The sequence below is a fragment of the Camelus bactrianus genome, chromosome 13 (assembly GCF_048773025.1).
Source record: "Camelus bactrianus isolate YW-2024 breed Bactrian camel chromosome 13, ASM4877302v1, whole genome shotgun sequence".
NCBI lineage: Eukaryota > Metazoa > Chordata > Mammalia > Artiodactyla > Camelidae > Camelus > Camelus bactrianus.
Genome location: NC_133551.1, coordinates 59,997,527 through 60,019,302, shown reverse-complemented (window position 1 = coordinate 60,019,302; position 21,776 = coordinate 59,997,527). Strand labels below are relative to the sequence as shown.

Below are 21,776 nucleotides of genomic sequence, written 5' to 3'. Positions count from 1 at the left end.
AGGGGCCCCGCGGTGTTCACCATTTTATTCCTAAGCCAGTGTATTTGTTGAACAAATAAGCATACCTGTAGCTGACTGCTGGCACAACCTCCTTGAGGGCAGAGACAGGGCCTGGCCCTCGTGAGATGCAAAGACAGTTGAACCGTGACCACCACCTAACCTTTAAGGTAGGGGTGGGCGTGCACGCTAGTGCATGCACACACACACACACACACACACACACACACACACGTGTGTGTGTGTGTGTGTGGAATGAGGTGGGTGTCACTCCTCACAGCATTACCTCACGACATGTGTCACTCCCTCTCTCTGCTCTGGCTGGGTTTTATCTACAGCCCTACCTGCCCACCCTCTGTGGTCTAATCCACCTGCAGTTGGGACGAGCTCAGCTGCACTTGGAAGAACAGTAAGACACCCAAGCCTCTGTCTCATCCCGTAGAGAAGCAGGTCAAAGTTGCAGGATCCCTTGACGCTACAAGACATTGTGACTTTGTGCTCGCTGTACCTCTTTACTCATCTACAAAACACTGCAAAAGTCTAGCTTCAAGTCACCCAGCTTCTATCTTCACATTCTAGGTGTCACCATTCCATTCTCAGCTTACGTCCCTCCCAAGGGCTGGCCCTGTCTCTCCAACCAGCAGGACATTGGAGTATATACTGTAAGTGGGGTGCTTCCATACATTACTTCATTTAATCCTCAAAATAATCAGTATTTTTATGTCACGCAGAAATAATATTGGCAACACCCACTGAGCACTATGGTAGCTACCTTATATATGCCACAGCTAATAATCCTCCCTAAAAGCTGCCAGTGATGTATTATTCCCATTGGTAGATGAAGAAACTAAAGTTCAGCAAAGGAGTGGTTGGGAGCCAGGTCTGTCCAACTCCAAAGTGTACTGCGGTTGGGCCAAGCCGGACAAGAGACCCACCCTTGAATAATACCTGAGGAAGAGTCCAGCAGTGGTTAGGGTATAAAAATTTATTACACATACAGAATATTACCACTAACAAATGCAGACAGGCTAGGACTCAACAGTACTGGATGGTGGGTGGCCAGCTCTTTGGAAAGTGAACAGGTTTGGGTGGCTTGGAGCCTCATGCCACGCGGATTGGTCAGTCAGACAAGAAAGCATGAGCCAAACACCACGGGATGTCAGGGCATCGAGTGACTGCTGTGTGCCCACTGCCTTCCCCATCTGATCTGGAGCTTCGAAGGATGCCACACCCAGAAGCAAGCAACTGAAGCAAAGGGGCTTCCTAAGGTGGCCCAGGCTTGTCTGAAGTCATGGCAACACCGTTTTAAGCAATATGTTTAATTGGATGATTTCCACAAACTATACATGAAGTTTCTAACCATCACAATCCAGTGAAGTACAAAACATTAAGTTACAGGCTGTGGGAAGAGAAGGCAGCACCAATGGTGGCACCTTCCAGTCCTGGTTGTTCTAGGGGTAGGGGTGGGGGAAGGTTTTCTTTTTTAAACCAAGCCCCTCATTTCAATGTACAAAAGAATTACTCTGATTGATATTAAATTGTATTGAAAACAAAATGGACTAAAAAGCAAATACTACTCTATGTTGGGGTGAAAATGGGAGGAAAGAATGAGTCCTTCAAAGCAGGAGGGGAGACAGTTGAGGGAAGGTTCTGTGGCTGTGACCCCAGGTGGTCACTCACGCTGCTCCATTTTTACTTTTGGTGGTCTCAGGAAGGTCCGGTTTTTCTTCTCTTTCTTCCCCTTCGTATTTGCTTGGAAGTTTCGCCAGCTGTCCACACGACCATCTCGACTTTCCTAAGCACCAAAGAGGTTTGAGGTGAGGAAACCAGTTGAGAGGAAGGGCCTGAGCCCGCTCTGCCGCTCCCCTGGAGCCCAGCCCAGCTCTCTGGAATAACCCAAGAGCACAACAGAGCAGAGCTTTCCTCCCATTTCCATGGGCCCAGAGAAAGGTCATGCCAGAAGGCAGGATAAGCCACAGGCTGAAAAGGAGGACAAGATGAGTAATACTCATCACAAGGAGGCCACCGTGTGCTGGGGGACGTCTGGGCTAGACATTCAGCCATGCTGTTTCTAATCCTCACAAAAAGCTGACTGCGGTGCGTTGTGCCACTGGCATTTCATAAGTGAAGACACCAAGGCTAAGAGAGGTTGAATCCTTTTCTCAAAGCCACGTGGCTAGCCACAGGATAGCCTCTCTTTCCCCTACACCTTCCTCCTGCCCTCTAAAACCTGGATGGAGACGCAAAGCAAGCACAATGCCTAGCCAGCTGCTATGGGAGGGCCACCAGTGTCCCTCCGTCTTACTGAGGGGACTACTCATTTTCTCTCTTTGCATACACACAGTGGGACAGAAACAAAGCCATCAATTCTGGTTAGCCAATCCCTACCTGAGTCCTAAATCTTACAGAAGATAAGACCAAATGTTGCCCAATTCAGGAAACGGGCTGAGCCCCTGAAGGATATAACCACGATGTCAAAGAGGAATCAAGTTTAAAAGCCCTAAATCCCGCCACAGACAGGATACCGGGGTCAGAAGAACCTCAGTTTCTACTAAGTAGGGCACTACTCCAAGGTTACCCCCGAAATTACACGTACACTGTCCCTGAGCCCACGTGGCCGCTGTGCCCATCACACTGCTGCCAAGGTTACAGAGCATCAAAGCAGCTGAGCCAGGACTCATTCTCCAAACCCCCCGCTCTTCCCCACATAAGCCATTTCCTCGTCAGCCCCAGTCAGCCCCAGGAATGCCTAGGAACCAAGTTTCCACACTGGGAAGTTTTCTTACTCTGGAATAAGAGCCCCTGGCCACCTTGGAAACTTACCTCAAAATTTTTCTGCCATTCCCTTTCTCGTTTGGCTTTTTCTTGAGCTTCAATCTCTTCTTCCCTTTGTCGCTTCCTAGGAGGAAAACCAGGCCATGGGATTTATATGATACTTAGAGACTGTGTTAACCACACAACTTAGGCATCTCCCCACAGAAGCAAGTGTATAAAGTAAGTCAGCTCCCTAGGGTTCTCCAAGGATGGCTGTCTGCCTGGAAAGGGCTAAAAGCTCTTCATGAATGTCTCACTGTAAAACATGCAGATGAGACCATAAGGAGGGCTGTGGGCAAGATACAGATAACCAAGTTACAGAGAAAGACAGATAAGGTCATCAAAGCCCAGCCGACACTAATCGGAGGTTCTGGGCTCAGTCCATGACAGAGCTGTCTCCAGGACCTAGGCCACCTACTTCAGTAGACTGACCATTACAACAGCAGAGGTTCTTATTCAAGAGACTCTCTGGACAAAACCCTTTACTAAAACAAGGAAACAAGGACATTTCACACAACCTTAACTAACATGACCCAGTTATTGCTAAACACCAAGCAACAATACAAAATACATAAACTAAATTAACTTCAAGATTTCTGATGAGCAAGGAAAATCACACTTTAGGACACAAAACATTTTGTAAGTAATTACACTGTACAATACTACACCCTCACCAAAGCTGTAGCCACTAGTCACACAAAAGGCTCTGGCCTCAGTAACTGCCTACTTCACTCCAGGAAATTGGGAAGAAAACATATAGCACTCTTGATTATAAACTCCCTAAGGCCTATTCAGTATTTCCCAAAAGTAAGAGAAAATTCCTTACCCTAGTGACTCAAAAGTTTGGCTCTTTCAGGTAACTATTTTAGACAGTGTCTTAAATGATGTACAGCAAAATTCCTTCATCAGGAAAATCTCCGAAGACTGTCTTGGTTAATCTAGGCATTTAGACATGGCTTAAACAAAGATACTGATATATACCTTTCATGCATCTCTTTGGCTTCTCTCTCTTTCCTTTTAATTTCCAGCTCAGCAAAGAGTTTCATGGTCTGTTTGTATACTGCTTGTTTGAACTACAAAAAAAAAATTAAGAACAAAAAAAGGTAAATAATTTTACCAGCAACTTAAATCAAAATCTTCCGAGAGAACCACTTAATGATGATGGCTCTCTCCTAGGAGATAAATAACACATCTGCCTATGCGATCTTTCCACTTTCACCATGTGAATGATACAGAAGAAACCTGCGCTAGTAAAAAGTACCAATTAAAAAAAAAATTGAAATTCTAGAGGGCCCTTTCCTCCAGAATTTTCATTTTCTTCTCACAGATATTTTCTAACTACTCTGTGCTAGGAACCAAGTGAGACACTAGAGCTATGCAGCTGCTGTCAGGCAGACTAGTCTCAGGCGTCTACTGACTATGGCAGGGCAGGTAGATGTCCCCCATCCATGCCCCGTTATCTTATAAAACCCCTTATCTCCCGTCTTGTAAAACCTCTTGTTAAAGCACGTGGCCATACAGCATAAAAGCCTGTATTTCCCAGGCTTCTTTGTAGCTAGGTGTAGTCATGTAACTTAAATTTTATCCAATGAGTTATCACGAAAAGTGATGTAGCAACTTCCGGGAATGTTCTTAGAGGGAGCCCACTTGTCCCTTCCTGCCCCCTTCCTCTAACCCTGCTGTTTGAACACGTGTTGAGTTGATGACACATCCTGTACTGTGAGGATGGGGCCAATACACTTGTTGGCAGAGCCACAGAAAGGAGGACACTGAGTCCTTGAATGACACATGGTCCAGGGCTGCCACACCAGCAGCCACCTTCTCAAAGACTATTAAACAAGAGAGAAAAAAGTCACTAACTGGTTCAAACCACCATCAATTGGGGTCTCAGTTGTATGCAGTTGAACTTAAATTCTAACTCATACATTGGCAGAAACAGATAATACAACATTAGACAGAAAACAAAACTCTATCTTTAAAACTTTTCCCCCAAATATGAAGTATTTTAAATAAAGAAATAAAAAAAAACCATCACGTTAAGTTCATGGGGTTTATTTGCTAAAATCAGAGACACTGGAGCAAAGAGTGATATATGAAGAAAAAGGGAAGTAAATTACTGTTACTTCTCTTTAATACTGTTACCTGCCAGGCACTACTCAATGAAAGCAATGCTGACAAATTCCAGTCCCTAATAAGGACACACGTCAAAGAGGTGAAAGAATCTGTAATGAATATTTCAATATTTTTAAAAGCTTCTAGATGAACAGTTACTGGTGATTTTTACTTTTTTATATTTTCCTGCCTTTTCCAAATTTCCTATCATTAGCATATGTTTCTTTGTAATCAGGAAAAAAAGACAACTAAAAAAAGTTAAGGTTCTCAATAACTTAGAACCAAGGAGTATTTATAAGAGGTTTTTCAGAAAAGACTAAAAAGTATAATTAAAGAGAAGAGAAAGTAGGACTGAGGAGGAAAAAACTAAAATACTGGAATGGAGTAAACCCAAAACAGGTGGCTAGTGGAAAAGATGACATAATAGTTCTCAAGCAGAGTTCCCACACAGAAGAGAACACCAGTCACTGTAAGTAAAACCACTGAAGGAAGAAGTTGATAGGAGATTTCCCTAGCAAGACAGCATCTCCTCAACCAATCTTTAAAAAAATAAAAAAAGGTAAGTATGTGGATAGGTTACTTATTGACCTAACTTGGGGCAAGATTAAGATGCCTTTATTATTTTTTTAAGCTAGTGAGGCAATCAGACACAAATATGTGAGTAAAATCTCCCTCTTAACCAGCCTCCACTGAAGAACCCCTGGGATTACCCGATGCTCCCCATTTCTTGGCAGCACATCACTGCCTGGAGCACAGTGAGTACCCGCGGCTAGTAGACAGCTGCTCACCCAGAGTCATTTGTGGTTACTCCCAAAGCTGCCTATCCCAGTTGCAATGACTAGTGTACTTATGTGGTGTAAATATCACAGAAATTGATGATTGTGGTTATTAAAATAAATGCTTGTTGGTTCTTTTAAAACTAAGTGGAATACTTTAGAAAGATTCAATAAACGTTAAGTCCCTAAAAATAACTGCGGGTGAGACATCTGGAAAAGACTGAAAAAAGAACCTAGGATTTTGCTCTTGGTTTCCTTCACAGGTACCTAAGTTTTCAATGCACATCAAAAGAAATTAGACACTATGGATAATGCTTTGTGTTTTATAAAATAAAGTCAACTGTGAACTCCAATGACCAGACACACCCTCGAAGAAAAGGCCACAGCCCTATGTCCAAAACAATGTAAAATTTTCAAAAAGGTGGATGAATATACATTTAAATATTTTAAATTAAAATGTTTCTAGCACATATGCATCATTCTTTAGGCTTCCCTTTCTTTCACCCAAGTACTGAACCCAGTCCCACAAGATGAAGTGCCTTTTCCCACGTTTAATTTACCAGCTCAGGATCATCCTCCTCCACATTTGTAGGCTTTCCTTCCTTCTTCAATTGCTTTTTTCGCTCTTTCACCTAAAAAAGAATTTTTTTCCATCAAAAAATGAGCACTCATACTTTGAGAATATCCATTTTTAAGCTGCACACAAATGCTATGTGCACTTTTCTATGGGTATACAAAAAGTTTGCAGTGAGTAAAAGATAAGCCTCTCCCCTCCCCTCCAAAACAGCAATGCAATCAAAGAAAACTAGGAACCAGGAGTCCTTACTCTAACCTCACCCAAAATGCAACACAAGGGGACCAGCAGGGGAGTTGTCCCCAGTTCATCAGATCCTAGGCCAGATCCAAAGAGCCTTTGATACACTGAACAAATTATGGATTTATTTTTCATAGCCTGTGGTTATGTGTTTATAGCAAGGAAGTATATTTGTCAAGTTTCAGAAGAAGCTACAGAATTTGTGGCATTGAGTATCACTGTTTTCTGGCATTTCTAGAACTGCATTCTGGATAATTTTCACTGTGAAACCTTCTTAAGCCAGTAATTTTCACATTACATTAACTGATGTTTTTATCACTTTGGCCACCATTGAGATTCCTCCCCCAAAATAAATATACCCATTCACACAAGAATGACATTACTCCGTTAAATTACCATTTAGTCCAGCAAAAAGCCATGTGCCTTCTAAGCTCAGAAAGGCCCTACTGCCACCCTGTGGTCTGAAAGCCTGAGGATGGCTCCTTTACAGGCAAAATATAGAGGAAGGGTAACCACCACAATAATTCATGGACAAGCTGGCAGGTTCTTTTCTGATTTCTACCAGAATTTGGCCCTCAGATGCCATTTCCAACACACAATCAGCAAGATACCGTTATGGCAGTCCGTCTCCTCTCTCTCCTCATTTTCCTCACCTAAACTGGACTCATTTTTATTACTGGTTATACAGCTGTCTCTGATTCCACAGTTCTCCAGAGGAAAAGTTACATCCATATTCACTCCCAACTGAAACAGCTCTTATAAACAACCTCGAGATTCTTATCCCAGCATGAAAAAAATTAAAATAAAGACCTTTCTTACCTCAAGGAAGCTACGTTAACATTTCCCACCAATCAGGAGATTTAGGTAATGCAAAAAAATAAAGCCAGCTATAACTGACTTTATTTCAATTGAGTCCTCCCCAAACCTGTTATTAATACAGACATGTACCTTCTCCTATTTTTTTTTTTTTTTAACTACTCATATCCCCTTGTCAGCCTTTCTCAATCCCATGGTTCAACCCCACAACAGAGGCAAGAATAAAAGTTCAGGGTCAAGTAGCACCATGGTTACTCTACTTTTCCACACTGAGAATGGGGTAATACAACAATATGTGATGACAGGGCAAGAAAAGTCCTCTTTCCACAACCTGGAACTGGTAAGGAAAGAGGCAGGAGCAGTGTCCTAGTCACTCCTTGTCCTGAGCTCTAGGGGTCAAGGATAACTTTAGGCACGCACTATTCATGACCGCCACAGCAAAGTGGAGGAGACCACAGAAGCAGTCATGCCAGTCAGGCATTGCTGTGTTAACATTTACCCTCCTACAAGGTGCCCGAGGCTTACTAATACTTCCTGTAAACACAGCAGCACTATAAATACTTACGGTGTGTTCCACGTATTCTTTTCCTGCCTGAATTACATCCAGGGCCCTCTTCTTTTGTTCCTGATCCAGTAGCAACTTGTAAGCTTTGTCCACAGCTAATGCAAAACATTGAAATTAACTGTTTCTGCAAACACCCTCTGAAAGTCTGAACTATACTCAGGCAGTGTAAATGGACTTGTGCCATCTAAAAGCATTCCCTTCTTTGTTAAAGTATTTACTGTTGTTAAACTAATTTAAAAACATACAACTATAACAATGACTTTCCTTGAGCGCCTTGGAAAAAATTAAATAGACACTCAAGGCTAAATACACCACATCAAGATTTAATTCAGTGATCAAATACTTTCAATTATTTTTATGTTCAAAGGAAAAAAATGATCCTATGCAGTAACAGTCTTTGTTGGCACATAAAAATTTTAACAAAGCAAAGTTAAGGTCTACTTCTAAACAGCAACATTCTGCTTTGAAATGACAGCTGTTCTACTGAAAACCACAGCTTCTTCATGACCAGAAGACAAAACTGTTTAACATTTTTTTTCTTGATCCAGGATTAGGAACAGTTAGTCCCTAGCATTGACAATATATTACTTAGAAGCAGGTAAATTTACAAATACCTTCAAAAGCCTTTTGTGCTCTGTCAGCGTCATCTTGATTTTTGTCAGGATGCACTAATATGGATAACTATAATAAGAGAAAAGTTAGGTTTGTCAATAACAGAAACATTTAGTAACTTTTTGCCTGCACCATGCCTCTCCAGAAAGCCAAAAGCTCTAAGGTATTACAGCAAAAACTGTCAGCCAGAAGAAGCACTTTTTAAAAATTAAAAAATATCATAAAATTACCAGAAGTATTGGTCCTTAACAAAATTCAAGTACCAAAAGGTAACCAGACACACAGGTGGAAAACATTTGGTTGAGAACAAATGTAAGCCTAGCATCACGAGGATGTTGTGATAATCCGGGGGAGGGAAGGGAACGAAAAGTACCAAGTTCCTTTTATATTTCTTATACTGAACACTCAAGAGAATAAAACAGTTATGAGGTATCATCTCTTTCCTCAAAGAACTTCTAATACCAAGCAGTGGCTCTCACCTCAGGCTGTACTCCAACCCTGTGAAGATTTTCAGAAATACAGAGGTCTACTTTCTAGCCTGAGACTTTCTTAATCAGTCTCCGACATCTGTACTTTTCAAACCTCTGCCAGACTGGGTATCGTGTGATAGTAAGAAATTAGTGTTGTTAGGTGTGACAAGTAGTTATGTAAGAAATTGTCTGTTTTTATTGGGGGGGGAGGTACCTGCTGAAGTACTTAGGGGTGAAGTATTGTGGTGTCTGTAATTTGTTTTACAATTCAGCCAAAAATAGACAGTTAATGAAGCAAACTGTTGCACACAGATGATGAGTATATGAGAGTTCATTGCTTTATTCTTTTAAAAATAGAATTAAAATTTCTTATAATAAAAAAATTAAAAAATAAAAACCTCCACAGGTGATTCTTTCAGACAGCCAGGATTAAGAACCACTGACCTACCATCGCCAACTGACAGAAACAGTTCGAACAGAGGGACTGTGTTCGGGGATGATAGCAAGTGGGACTCTAATGCTAAATTCAGCATTAGTGGAACTGGACTTCTGAGTTCTAATTTCGACTTCAATCACCTATTAGCTGTGAGACCTTGAGCAATTCACTTAATCTATCTCTACCTCAGTTTCCTCCTCTCTAAATGGGACAATACTATATATGTATATCTTACTGGGTTGCTGTAAGGATGAAATGAAATAATGCAAGTAAAGAACTTAGCATACTGTCTAACGCACGTAGACAACAGTTAGCATATAAAGAGGATATACTACATGCCAAGACCTAGTCTAAGTGTTTTATGTGTATTAACCCATTCAAATCCTTATGACAACCCCAAGGGTAGTCACCATTATTATGTGCATTTTACAAATGAGGTAACAGGCACAGAAAGGTTGAAAGTAATTTGCCAGAGTTCACACTGCTTGTAAGAGGCACAGCCACGATTGAAACTCAAGTCATACAGCTCCAACACTCAGCTCCAACACTCACACTCAACTACTAGGCCCTATTAATGACTAAATAGGAACTCTTATTGAGTTCTTTGTATAGCTATGTAAATTATTTAAAAGTTTTGACTATGAATCTGAATGACTGCTTGTTTAATTGGGAAAGAATACTAATGTATTACATCAGAAAACTTGAAATTTTAGAAAAAGGGAAAAAAGTTGAATGTAAGTGCAGAGTAGAACTCAGGGAGAAAAAAAAGTTACACGGTTATACAATGGGAAATGACTGAGTAGGCAAAAGTAAAAAACACCTTGGCTTAACAGCAGATCAGAAGATGATTATGAGTCAGCAATGTGGGGGCAATGACTATATTGAAAAAGCAAGCGTAACATTGGAATTAAAAAGTCTGCCATGCAGGAGCTGAGAATTATATTCAGCACCGGTCAGCTCTATTAAAATATGAAGTACATAAGAAAGAGGAGAGTTAAAAAAAAAAAAAAAGACATGAAATATACAGAAAACCTACTTTGCAAAGACATTACAGGGAATATGATTATTCAACTCAAAGAAGAAAGAGCTTGGGGGTTACTCAGCTGTTAAAACTGGAAGGGTGTTTTAAAAGGCTACTATAAAACTTTGTAGCTTGAGTTATTAATTAGAATGGGCAAGAATCAGAGGTTGTGGATCTCCATTCATAGAGAACTTTCAGAAAGCACTCTTTATAGAAAACAAGGTATCAGTTTGCAAAAGATAAAATTATTGAAGAATGGAGTCTTTAAAATAAAAAAACATTATGAATCTTTTGACATGTTCTCTCCTGGAAGCCAAGGGATTTGGTAAGTATGACTCCAAGTAAGCTCTACTATTCTACCTTGTACCCCTCCCTCTTAAGAGTTACATAGTCTTAAAAAAAAAAAAAAAAAAGTTAAATTTTGGCCCAAAAGTCATAAAAGCAAGTCCTAAGAGAATCATGTGTTCAATACATTTTCAAAAGATTCAAACTCCATCTATTACAAGAATATAGTACCATACCTGCCGAAACCTCTTTTTTATTTCTTCATCTGTCACTTCAGGATCTATCTGAAGGACCTAAAAAAATCAAAATCAAAACTGTAAAAGAGATTATTAAAAGGATTTGTAAATGTAGAGATGCTCAGTAACTATACATATTATAATGAGCATCTAGAACAGCACTCAGCCTTCTAGAACAGAGCCTGGCACACAGTTCTAAAAAACACTCAGGAAATATAAATGAGTAAACTAATAACAGAGTAACAGCTATACTGTTCTAGGGTTCTCAACTAAAACAATGGTTATTTCACTCCATCAGAAAAATAATAAACTATCCTACGAACAAGGGACATGTTTCCAGAACATAAGAAAAATGTTGCATTTCTCCTTCATTCATTAAGAAAAGTACCCATCTCCAACTCATCTCTGCAAGTGTGGAAAAAGCATAGCACAACTCAACAGGGGAAAAATTAGGCTGGCTACCCGATTTTCATCTCAATCCAGAAATGCCCACTTGGCCCCACTTTACAGCTATAATTTACATGGCCCAGTAGTTCTCAATGGCCATCAGAATCACCTGTGGAAACATGAGCGCGAAGCCTGGGGCTCACTCTAGGAAAGTCTGATTCCAGCTCAGCAGAACTGGGGTACAGCCAAATGGAGGAAAATCTGTATTTTTTGAGCAAGAGTGCTTTAAAATTAAATTTTATCATTCTTCTCAAACCCTGGGTATCCTGGAGTTGACATTCCTCATGAAGGATTCCGACCCCATCACCACAAACACATACATTCATCCAAACATTTACATAGCAGCTACTACCTGCCGAACATGCTGCTACACGCTAGAAATGCAAAGACAAATAAGCAGGGGAAACTTTCTTAATTACCATATTAGTTTTTAAAAGAAGGGAGTATTATGTGATAAACATTTAAACCAGATGACTTTATAGTGAGTAGTCCATGGATTCAACACAGCACCTATTATTAACTTAGTATCCAAGGCCAGAGAAAAGTACTGAAGGGCAGCGGGTGAGGTCTGTTAGAAATTCAGAAGAGTAGGACCCCCATCAGTGTGACTGAATCATATTAAAGTTTGAGCAGCACTCGTAAGGAATGATGACGGCGGTCAGAAGTAAGTGCATCTGAAGCCAGAAGAACTGACAATCACTTATCAAGAGAGGCAAAGAGAAAAAAAAGAAAAGAAACCTTGAAATGGAAAATACATACCAGAGAAATCAAAACTGAAAAGTAATCTGCCAGGCTTAGTCAGATGCTTACAGGGAGGGTCTTAGGAAAACTTGTCAAGGTTTATAGCAAGCTTTCAAAACATTCAAGAGCCCACCTAAAGCAGCAGAGTTACTGGCAGGCAGTGAAGCTGAATCACCCCTGCATTCAGTAGACTTCTGAAGGTTTTACAAGAGCACACCCATTCTCAAATGCCAGGCATATAATCGGGGTGAGGGAACTTCAAAACAAAGACTTTTCAAGAGTGAGTGCGCCTCCTCATACCTTCCCAAGGGGGAAAGGAATTGTGAAAAAGTCACTCAAGAGGAAAAATGCAGCCATGTAAGATTTACAGACAAAGGAAGGTAACTGTACATACACAAATATTCAGAGAACTTTACTTTTCCTTGCTTCTGGGAAAAAGGAATGTATTGGAGCAAACCAAAGTCCACCAAACCCAACAAAATGAATGTGAAAGGATGAAAATCATCCCACCTTCACAAAAAAAGCCTCAATAAAGCTGTAGGCTAGAAATACTCATGCCAAATGTAATTCATAAACCTTGATAGATTCCCAGGTTTAAAAAAACATAGCTATAATTGAGGGTTTTCTAGGCAACTAGGGCCACTTGCGTGTGGACTCTACACGATGTTACTGAATTACAGTAATGTTGTCTTTCCAAGGTGTGGTAATGGTGTTGTGGTTATGTGGAAATGTGTTCTTGTTCTGAGGAGATGCATACTAAAGTATTTACACATGAAGCATCAATGTCTGCAGCTTACTTTCAGATGATTTGGCAAAAACGAAGAGGTATGTATAAATACATACATGTGCTCGCACACACACACAAACACCCCAAAAGTTATTTTTCCAAGAGTCATAGCTCATGTTCACTAATCACTGGCAACAAATATTCACTGAGTGCCTTCAAAGCGAGCTAATCCAACTTATTTTCTATCTTGAGAGTTGGAGGTTCCATATGTGCCCACGAAACACAGTGAAGACAATAGGTCTATCCCTGTGGCCCAAATCTCTTAGAAGTCACCTTTGTATATACATTCAGCACAAACTTGTGCTAGAGGTTGTGTGTGCTATATACTGTGTTCACTATTGTTCTCACGGAATTTAAGGTGCACAATGGAAGGAACAGACAAACCACAAGTAATTCCTACCAAAATGATAAATGCCATATTACTGACATGGCTCTAAGGAAGCACACAGGTCTGTTCAGATCCTTGGAAGATTTTTCTGAATGCCTACTATGTCTCAAACTTTGGGGATACTGCAATGAAAAACCCAGTCTTGGATCTCGAAGAATTAATCAATCATCACACAAAAATGCTTGACTGTGGCATTTATAAGTTCCTGAACTCAAATAAGGGGCAACAGTCTCCTCTGGGATCTTCTGCTTCTAAGAAGAATTCACTCTTAAGTCATAACTGAACTCTCTGATCTGTTAATAATGTGCAAGCTCCAGAGTCCTGTGAGGTAAACACCTTTCTTTCCAACGTGCTAAAGAAGATAAAACAGAATACAAAGTCTGTGACACTGCCTTCTGGGGCCTTAAAGTTAAATCGAAAAAAGGAACACGAAAAAGGCAGGATTGAGCAGGGGCACAGGTTCATCTAAGCTTATGGAAAGAAGTGGGAGAGGACCTTTAACCTAAGAACAACTGCAGGCTACGTAAGACGCTTGCATAATGGCTGAAGGTTAGAAATGTATCCAAAGAGGGAGCTGCAGAGATGGCAGGAAGGGGGGAAAACGCCCCTGGATTAGGATTCCTATAATAAGACCCCTCAGAGTCCCAGGCTAATTTCTCCCTTTTCTACCTGCTGCTCAGTAAGACGACATATAGGAAGACTACTCATGTATCAACTTACAGCTGAGAGAACAGCTATTACTGCATCACTTCCCCTTCCTAGAAAAGTCTGATTCACCTAGATGTCTCAATAGTTGTTGTATGAAACAACAGAAAGTTTCCTAAATTGCTAGGAACACCTAACTATGACTTACAGTCAAAAAGCAACTTTATAAGACAATGACACCCACCCTACAAAGCAGCCAGCACATTTATATAAAATAGAAAAGACAAAAATTTTAAGGGACAGTCATGGAGTCCTGCACCCTCAAACACAATCTTACGCCTTCTCTATTTTTTTTTTTTTTTTCGCTTGTTTGGGTTTTTTTTTTTTTTTTGGAAGGGGGAGTAATTAAGTTTACTTATTTTATGTATTTATCTGTTTACTTATTTATTTAATGAAGGCACTGGGGATTGAAGCCAGGACCTTGTTCACACTAAGTACACACTCTACCATTGAGCTATACCCTCCCCCCAACCTTACCATATTCTTTACACATCCAAACATACTTCTACAATCTGGACAGGAGCTACAAGGTAATGAGTTCCACTTTCAGGGCCACATCAACTGGTAGGGCAGTAAAATCCTAGCATTCATACTGATCCCAATGATCTGTTACTCTTCATCAATCAGATCTCTACAAGAAACAATAATTATCTTAACAAATAAATGGGTAAGTTATTTGCTCATGTGTCCCTTTTTCAAGGTACATACTATCTCAGTTTAAAAGTATGACTAAACAGAAAGAACATACCGCCAATTCTTTATCACCTTTCAAACATATTATCTCCCTCTACGCATCTCCCCCTCACCAAATCATATCAAAATATTCTCTAAACCTTTTATCTTCCTCTTCTCTTCCTAAGGAATGCAATCCAAACATGTTAAGTGGGGCTAGGCAAAGTACACATCTACTTTGGGTGGAAAGTCAAGATGGCCCAGAGCAGAGTGTCAGAGCCCATCCGGGACAAAGACAAAAAGCCACACAGGGAGAACTGGCCAGTCACATGGTGCTGGAGCCTAAATGGAGAGGATAGCATCCACAGAAAGGTAACCCAAAATAAATTCCAAAATGGGATGAGGAGGGCCTCTCCATTGACAGGTAGCCTGCCACAAGCTGTCAGAACCTAAGCAGGATGACACTGTCAATATGGAAGGTAGCCCAGTGTAGGACATCAGAGCCCAAGAGGGATAAGGAAGGTATCCCCATGAAAGATGGAAGTAGAGCCCAAAGGGTGTTTGAGACCAAACAGGATAAAGGGAATGTCCACTATGGGAAAATGGCCCAGCACAGGGTACAGGAGCCCAAACAAGGACATCTCCACAAAGAGTGGCCTAGCATGGGGTATGGAAGCCTATGCATGGTGACATGGGTGCTCATGTAGGAGGGCATCCAAAGTAACAGGGCAGCCCAACTTGGATGCAGGTGCCCAAGTATACCTGGCACAGAGAGTTGGAACCTGAGCAGAATGAAGAGGCCCTCCACGTACCACATGACCAGAATTGTGGAGTCAGAGCCCAAGTAAGATGAGGAGGGTGTTCCCAGAAGAAGGCAGCCTGACTCAGGGTGTCAAAAGCCAGAGCAGGGAAGGAAGAACGCCTGCTTGGTGAGGAGGATGCCAGAGCCCAAAAGGCATGAAAAGAGCTCCCAGGGGGTGGAGGGCAGCCACAGGGAGCCAGAGCCACATACCCACAGCAAAGGGTGACCTGGCAGGGGAGTTTAGAGTTCAGGTGTGGGGAGAAGGGTTTTTGCACAGTGAGGCAACCTGGTGTGGTGTCAGAGTAAAGCAGTGTGAAGAGGGCATTTACACGAGGGAAGGAATGGCAATGGGAGATCAGCTGCATACAGGAGGATCAATTAAGCAAATATATATATTAAAGATAGTGGAAGGCAGATTTCTCATTATCAGAGAAGGGAACTATGAACATGGAAAGAAAAAAAACCTAGAGTAAACTCTGTGGTGTTGGATTGAACTTCTATGTAAATATGTGTATTTACACACACACACACACACACACACACACTCTCTCTCTCTCTCTCCCCCTCTCCCCCCCACCCCTTTCCTTAGTCCTATCTAACAATAGGGTCTGGAAGTAGTGACATTCCAGTGGCACTGAATATACCGAGCACCCACGTTTGATTTCTAAATACCATTACTCTTCACTAAAAGGAATCAAAGCTTCTCAATTAAATGGTTAATACCAGGCTGGGTCAGGAAAAGTACAAGAATGCCCAATAATCAAAGAATGAAGAAGACATATCAAAAAGACAAGAGCTGGCTTGAAAGTAACCTACTGGCCAAATTTGGGACATTTGAGCATCACAATAAATATCGAATTATAACCCACTGAATAAAATAGGAAACCCCAAGTCTATATTGACAAATGAATACACTGAAACTTTGATAAGGACAGTATATTCACACAGTCTCAAAGGATCTCCTCACAAAACATTTATCAATTACAAACAGTAAAAAGTAACTTCATGAATAAACCTAGCACGCATCTTTTTATGTGACCAAGTTAGTATCAACAGTAATGGGATAAATCAAAATCACCTACCACTTTACAGGTTACAAAGAGAAGAACGCAGTATCACTTCTGCACTATTCCTGCCAACATTGTATAAACTGAATCTAATGTGAAGAAACATCAAACTCAAGCTGAGAAAAATGCTACAAAATAACTGGCATATAAACTTCAGAAAAGCCAGGGTCATGAAAGTCAAGGAGATTGAAGGAGACTAAAGAGACATGCCACCTAAATGTAATGGGAGATTCTGGACCAAATCCATTTGCTTTAAAGGATATTGAGACAATTAGCTAATATGAATGGGGCCTGAGGATCACATAGTAACAATGTATCAATGTTTACTTCCTGGTTTTGATGGTTACATTGTGGTTCAGTAGGAGAATGTTGTTTGTTAAAAAATATCCTGAAAGTATTTCCAGGAAAAGGGTCATCATATTGACAAATTAGTCTCAAATAATTTAACGAAGTCTTCATAATGTACTTGCAAATCTTTCTTTCTGCAGATCAGAGATTGTTTTGAAATGAAAAATTTCTTGAATTGTTTTAAAGTGAAAAAACTTCTTGAAAAATTCTCTTAAAAAAATAGAAACAATGGATGAACCTTGAAATTATTACACTAAGTGAAATAAGCCACATAAAGACAAACATCGTATGATTCCACTTACATGAAGCACCTAGAACAGGCATTCACAGACAGAAAGTAGAACAGAGGTTGGGGGTAGGAGGACTGGGGAGTTTTCAATTTGGAAAGACAGAAAATTTCTAGAAATGGAGAGTGGTGATGCTTGCACAACACTGTGAAATACTTAATGCCACTTAACTTTACACCTAAAAATGGTTAAAATGTTTAATTTTGCTATGTATATTTTACTACAATAAAAAAAGTGGGGGGAAAAGTTTTTTATAAGTGCTCAATAAGTGCTTTTTATAAGATGCAACAGTATTCATTTCAAAGTTGCTTACAATTGTGAACAATTAGAAACCAATTTATCACAGAATAAAGGAATTACTGAAATAATAATTACTTTTAAAAAGTATAATAATTTATATAACCATATAGCATTTAAAATAGCACAAAGTGTTCTAAGTGAAATAAGACAGAAAGAGAAAGAAAAATACCATATGATATCACTCATATGTGGAATCTAAAAAAAAAAGGACACTATGAACTCATCTACAAAACAGAAACAGACATGCAGACTTAGTAAACAATCTTATGGTTACTAGGGAGAGGGGGTAGGAAGGGATAAATTTGGGAGTTTGAGATTTATAAATGTTAGCCACTATATATAAAAATAGATTTTTTAAAAAGTTTCTTTTGTATAGCACAGGGAACTATGTTCAATATCTTGCAATAACCTTTAATGGAAAAAAATATGAAAATGAATATATGTATGTATATGCATGACTGGGGCATTGTGTTGTATACACCAGAAACTGACACACTGTAATTGACTGTACTTCAGTAAAATAAATAAATAAATAAAACAGCATGAAATGTATGACCCTCTGTTTTTAAATAACACATGTGTTTGTTTGTTTGTTTGTTTATGGGGTGGGGGTGGGTGATTAGGTTTATTTTGTTTGCTAATACAGGTGCTGGGGATTGAACCCAGGACCTCGTGCGTGCTAAACAGCTGCTCTACCACTGAGCTATACCCTCCCCCACTAAATAAAACTTTTAAATAAAACAGTTTGAACATAAACAGGCATTTTCTTAGGTGGGCTTATACATGACTATTCTTACTTTCTCTATATTTCAAATTTTTTTGTAAGAAATATGTGTTTTTATAATCAGGAAATGTTTGGGGGGAGGGTATAACTCAGTGGTAGAGTGCACACCTAGCATGCATGAGGTCCTGAGTTCAATTCCTTGTACCTTTACTAAATAAATAAACCTAATTACCTCCCCCCCCAAAAATTGTTTTTAATCTAGATACTATAAACAGGAAATGTTTAAAGTTATAAAACTAAGGAAACCCAGAAGTGTATTTGCTTGCCTATAATCTTGTGACCATTTTTTGATTGAGGTTTTTCACTGAGGTAAAACAGAAAAGTTTTAACAAGCAAATTAAATCAAAGACCCTAAATTTATCAAGGCTAGCTACCCCTCCACATCTGAAAATAAATCCATATATATTGGGGTTACTAAAAGACGAAAGTTCTGCTCACAATAAAATCACCCACAGGCAATTCCAACTATGCACAGTACAAATTAGGTATGTGTTCCAAAGTCGGCCTGCCTACAGCTATGTAAAGGTCCCTGTCACAGGTCACAGCAACATTGGGCAGCTCACCTCAAATGGGTTCAAATTGAAGTAGGAGGAACCAGGACGAGTCAATCTTTCAATCTGATTTTTGGATGTTAGAACTGAATCTCTCTTCTCTATTTGTTTCACCTAAAACAAAGAGGATAACAACTTCATTAGCAAAGCTCAATAACAAACTCTGAATTGTCATCTTAAGTTACTCACTGACATGTTCAGCAAACATTTGTGTATCTACATGTTCAAGGTATTCTGCTAAACATTTTGAGGAATAATTACAAGTTATCATTTACTGAAATTTAATATATAAACAGGTGTTTATTCCTCTCAACAATTCTATACGGTAGGTACCACTACTATCCCTATTTCGCAGATTAAAAAAACTGAGACGTAGAGAGGTTAACTGACTTGTTCCCAATCACCTAACTTGTAAACTAGAATTTTAACCCCATCAGTCTAACTACAGAAAAGGCAGCAAGAAGATTCAAAGATAAGTCATAGCCATTACCTTCAAAGAGCTTCCACTCTATAAATGGAAAATATACTTGTGTGTATTCACACTTAAATTTACAACTTTTTAAGGAAAAATACAATTACACTGAAATAGACACTAAAAGCAGCACTAAAAAAGTACATAGGAGAGAGCAAAAAACTGCCAATCTGACTCTTGTAACAGAAAAATCCCTGACCTGAAGACAATGCTAAGGAGAACAAGTACCAGGTAATCCCAGGAAAACATCCACTGTGCCACTGTCAGAGTTGGAATTTTAGTTGGAATGAATCTCTGGTATATTGCACACTATCTTTATTTCCATAGTCAAAACGAATTTGAAAAGGATTTCAGTAACATACAAAAGTCAACCCTCCCCAGCATCTAATCTTTCTCAGCATATTCCCTCTTCACTCTTCTGTAACACAGCACGCCATTCCCCTGCATACTTTTTCCCCAGACTTATTTTTTTCTCATAGCACTTACCACTACTTGACAGTACATTGTGCATCTGTTTGTTTATCCTTCTCTATAGAATGCAAGCTCTATGAAGACAGGATTTTTCTGTTATTCACTACCATATCTCCAGGACCTAAACAGTATACTAGTCCACATGAGGGGCTCAATAAACAGTGGTTGAATGATATTAAAGAGTCCTCCTTTAGGCACTTTCTCTCCTCCAATTAAACAAACTAGGATTGCTTTAAAAAAAAAAAAAAACTGAACTAAGAAATATTAACTAAAACAAATTCCACTATAATTGCTGAGTCCCTTTCAAGTGAATTAGTCATTTCAAAAGGACAGACTATAATGGAGGTACGCATTTCCTTTTTTTAAGCTCAATATTTTGGAGAAACTACAACGTAACAAGCACTGTTACAAATACCAGAGATAAGGGAAAGGGTATAGCTTGGTGGTAGAGTGCCTGCCAAGCAAGCACAAGGTCCTGGGTTCAATCCCCAGTATCGCCACTAATTAATTAATTAATTAACCTAATTACCTCCCCACCAAAAAAAAAAGACAAATACCAGAGATAAAAAAATCAATGTGACATGGTGCTTAAATTTGAGCAGCTCACAGCCATGGATATGAGCAACTCCATTCCTCATATCCATGCCAATTTAAAGAGGTCCACTTTCAGCCTTCTTTCGACTCTTAGAAAGATGCTTTTACTTTATATTTAATGAAACCTTTTCTTATACATTAAACCCTTTAACCCTCATGAAAACTCTTGCTTTTATGTTAACTCCTGTTCTACATACGTGGAAACTGAGGATCAGTAAAATCAATGCCTTGGAAGAATTCAATCACAGTCATTACCTTCCATGAATCCAAATCGAGCTCCTCTGACCCCAAAAGGTAAGCTTTTCTTTAATTTATTCATTCATTTACACAACAAATACTTATGGAGCAACTCTTTTACTAGGCGCTGGAGATGCTACAGTAAACGAGGCTCAGACCAAATTTACTCCCCTCTTAACATGATATCAAGCTGTTACCTGTTGTAAGAACTAGAACAAATTATTTCACCTACCTAAACCTCAGGTTTGTCATCTGTAAAACGGAAATAATGCCTACCTGGCATGATGCACAGTGCCTAGCGTTCGCGAACGGCAAAAAAAAAAAAAACTATTAATACAACTCACTACCGAGGACTAAGAGTAGAGAGTGCTTCCGTTTGGAATAAAAATGAGGGCCAAGCAGGTTAAGTCTCTCCCAGGAAAGCCCAGCCCCCGCCAGCACCACCCCCCCCAGCCCCCCAGCCCCTCGACAAGGCGGACTTGGGGAACTATGCGCGCGCCCAGGCACTTCGTTGGCCACACTGGCCGCCTCCCCGCAGACGTCGGACCCCCTCCCCTTTTTCGCTGCGCAGGGAATTTCCCAGCAGTATCAGGAGACGCACACACACCCCCAGCCACCCACCGCCCCCAAAGCCAGACAGGAGGGGCCGCCGAACGGTCCAGGCCAGGAGGGCCACTGCCTTCGCCAGCTGGGTGGGTAGCCCCAGGTGGGGTCGCCCCAGTGCCACTATTTCTCACTCTGTGTTCACCTCGCTGTAGAAGGTCATAAATGCTTCTTCCGTGCTGCCTCCGCCACCCGAAGCCCCGCTCTCTCCTGGAGCCGCCATTTCCCCGGCCCAGCCACCACGTGACTCTTGTGCGCAGGCGCTGCCTCACGTGGTTCTTACAGGCCCGCCTCTCTAGCCCCGCCCCCTTCCTTCAGCCCCTTAAAGGGTTCGCAGCTCAGCTAGACGTCTAATCTAAGTAAACTCTTTAAAATTGAGGTAAAATACATGTGACTTACAATTAACCATTTTAAAGGAACAATTCAGTGGTCTTTAGTACATTCACAGAGTTGTGCAACCACCACTTCTATCTAGTTCCAAAACGGTTGCATCACCCCAAAAGGATACCTGGCACCTAGTAAGCAGTTCCTCCCAATTCTTCCCAACCCCTCTCAATAATCTGTGT

The 21,776-nt window shown here is 40.3% G+C and overlaps 1 protein-coding gene across 1 annotated transcript; it reads right to left on the bottom strand.

Annotated features, from left to right (window-relative positions):
* Positions 1-967: 967 nt before the first annotated feature.
* DNAJC8 (DnaJ heat shock protein family (Hsp40) member C8) lies at positions 968-21,501 on the bottom strand. The gene is made up of 9 exons (XM_010947967.3): positions 21,356-21,501; positions 18,846-18,947; positions 10,955-11,011; positions 8,509-8,575; positions 7,895-7,989; positions 6,260-6,331; positions 3,793-3,884; positions 2,821-2,896; positions 968-1,792 (listed from the first exon to the last, which is right to left on the bottom strand). Exons 1-9 carry the CDS (start codon positions 21,431-21,433, stop codon positions 1,670-1,672), a joined length of 762 nt encoding a protein of 253 aa, XP_010946269.1. The 5' UTR covers positions 21,434-21,501; the 3' UTR covers positions 968-1,669.
* Positions 21,502-21,776: the final 275 nt, after the last annotated feature.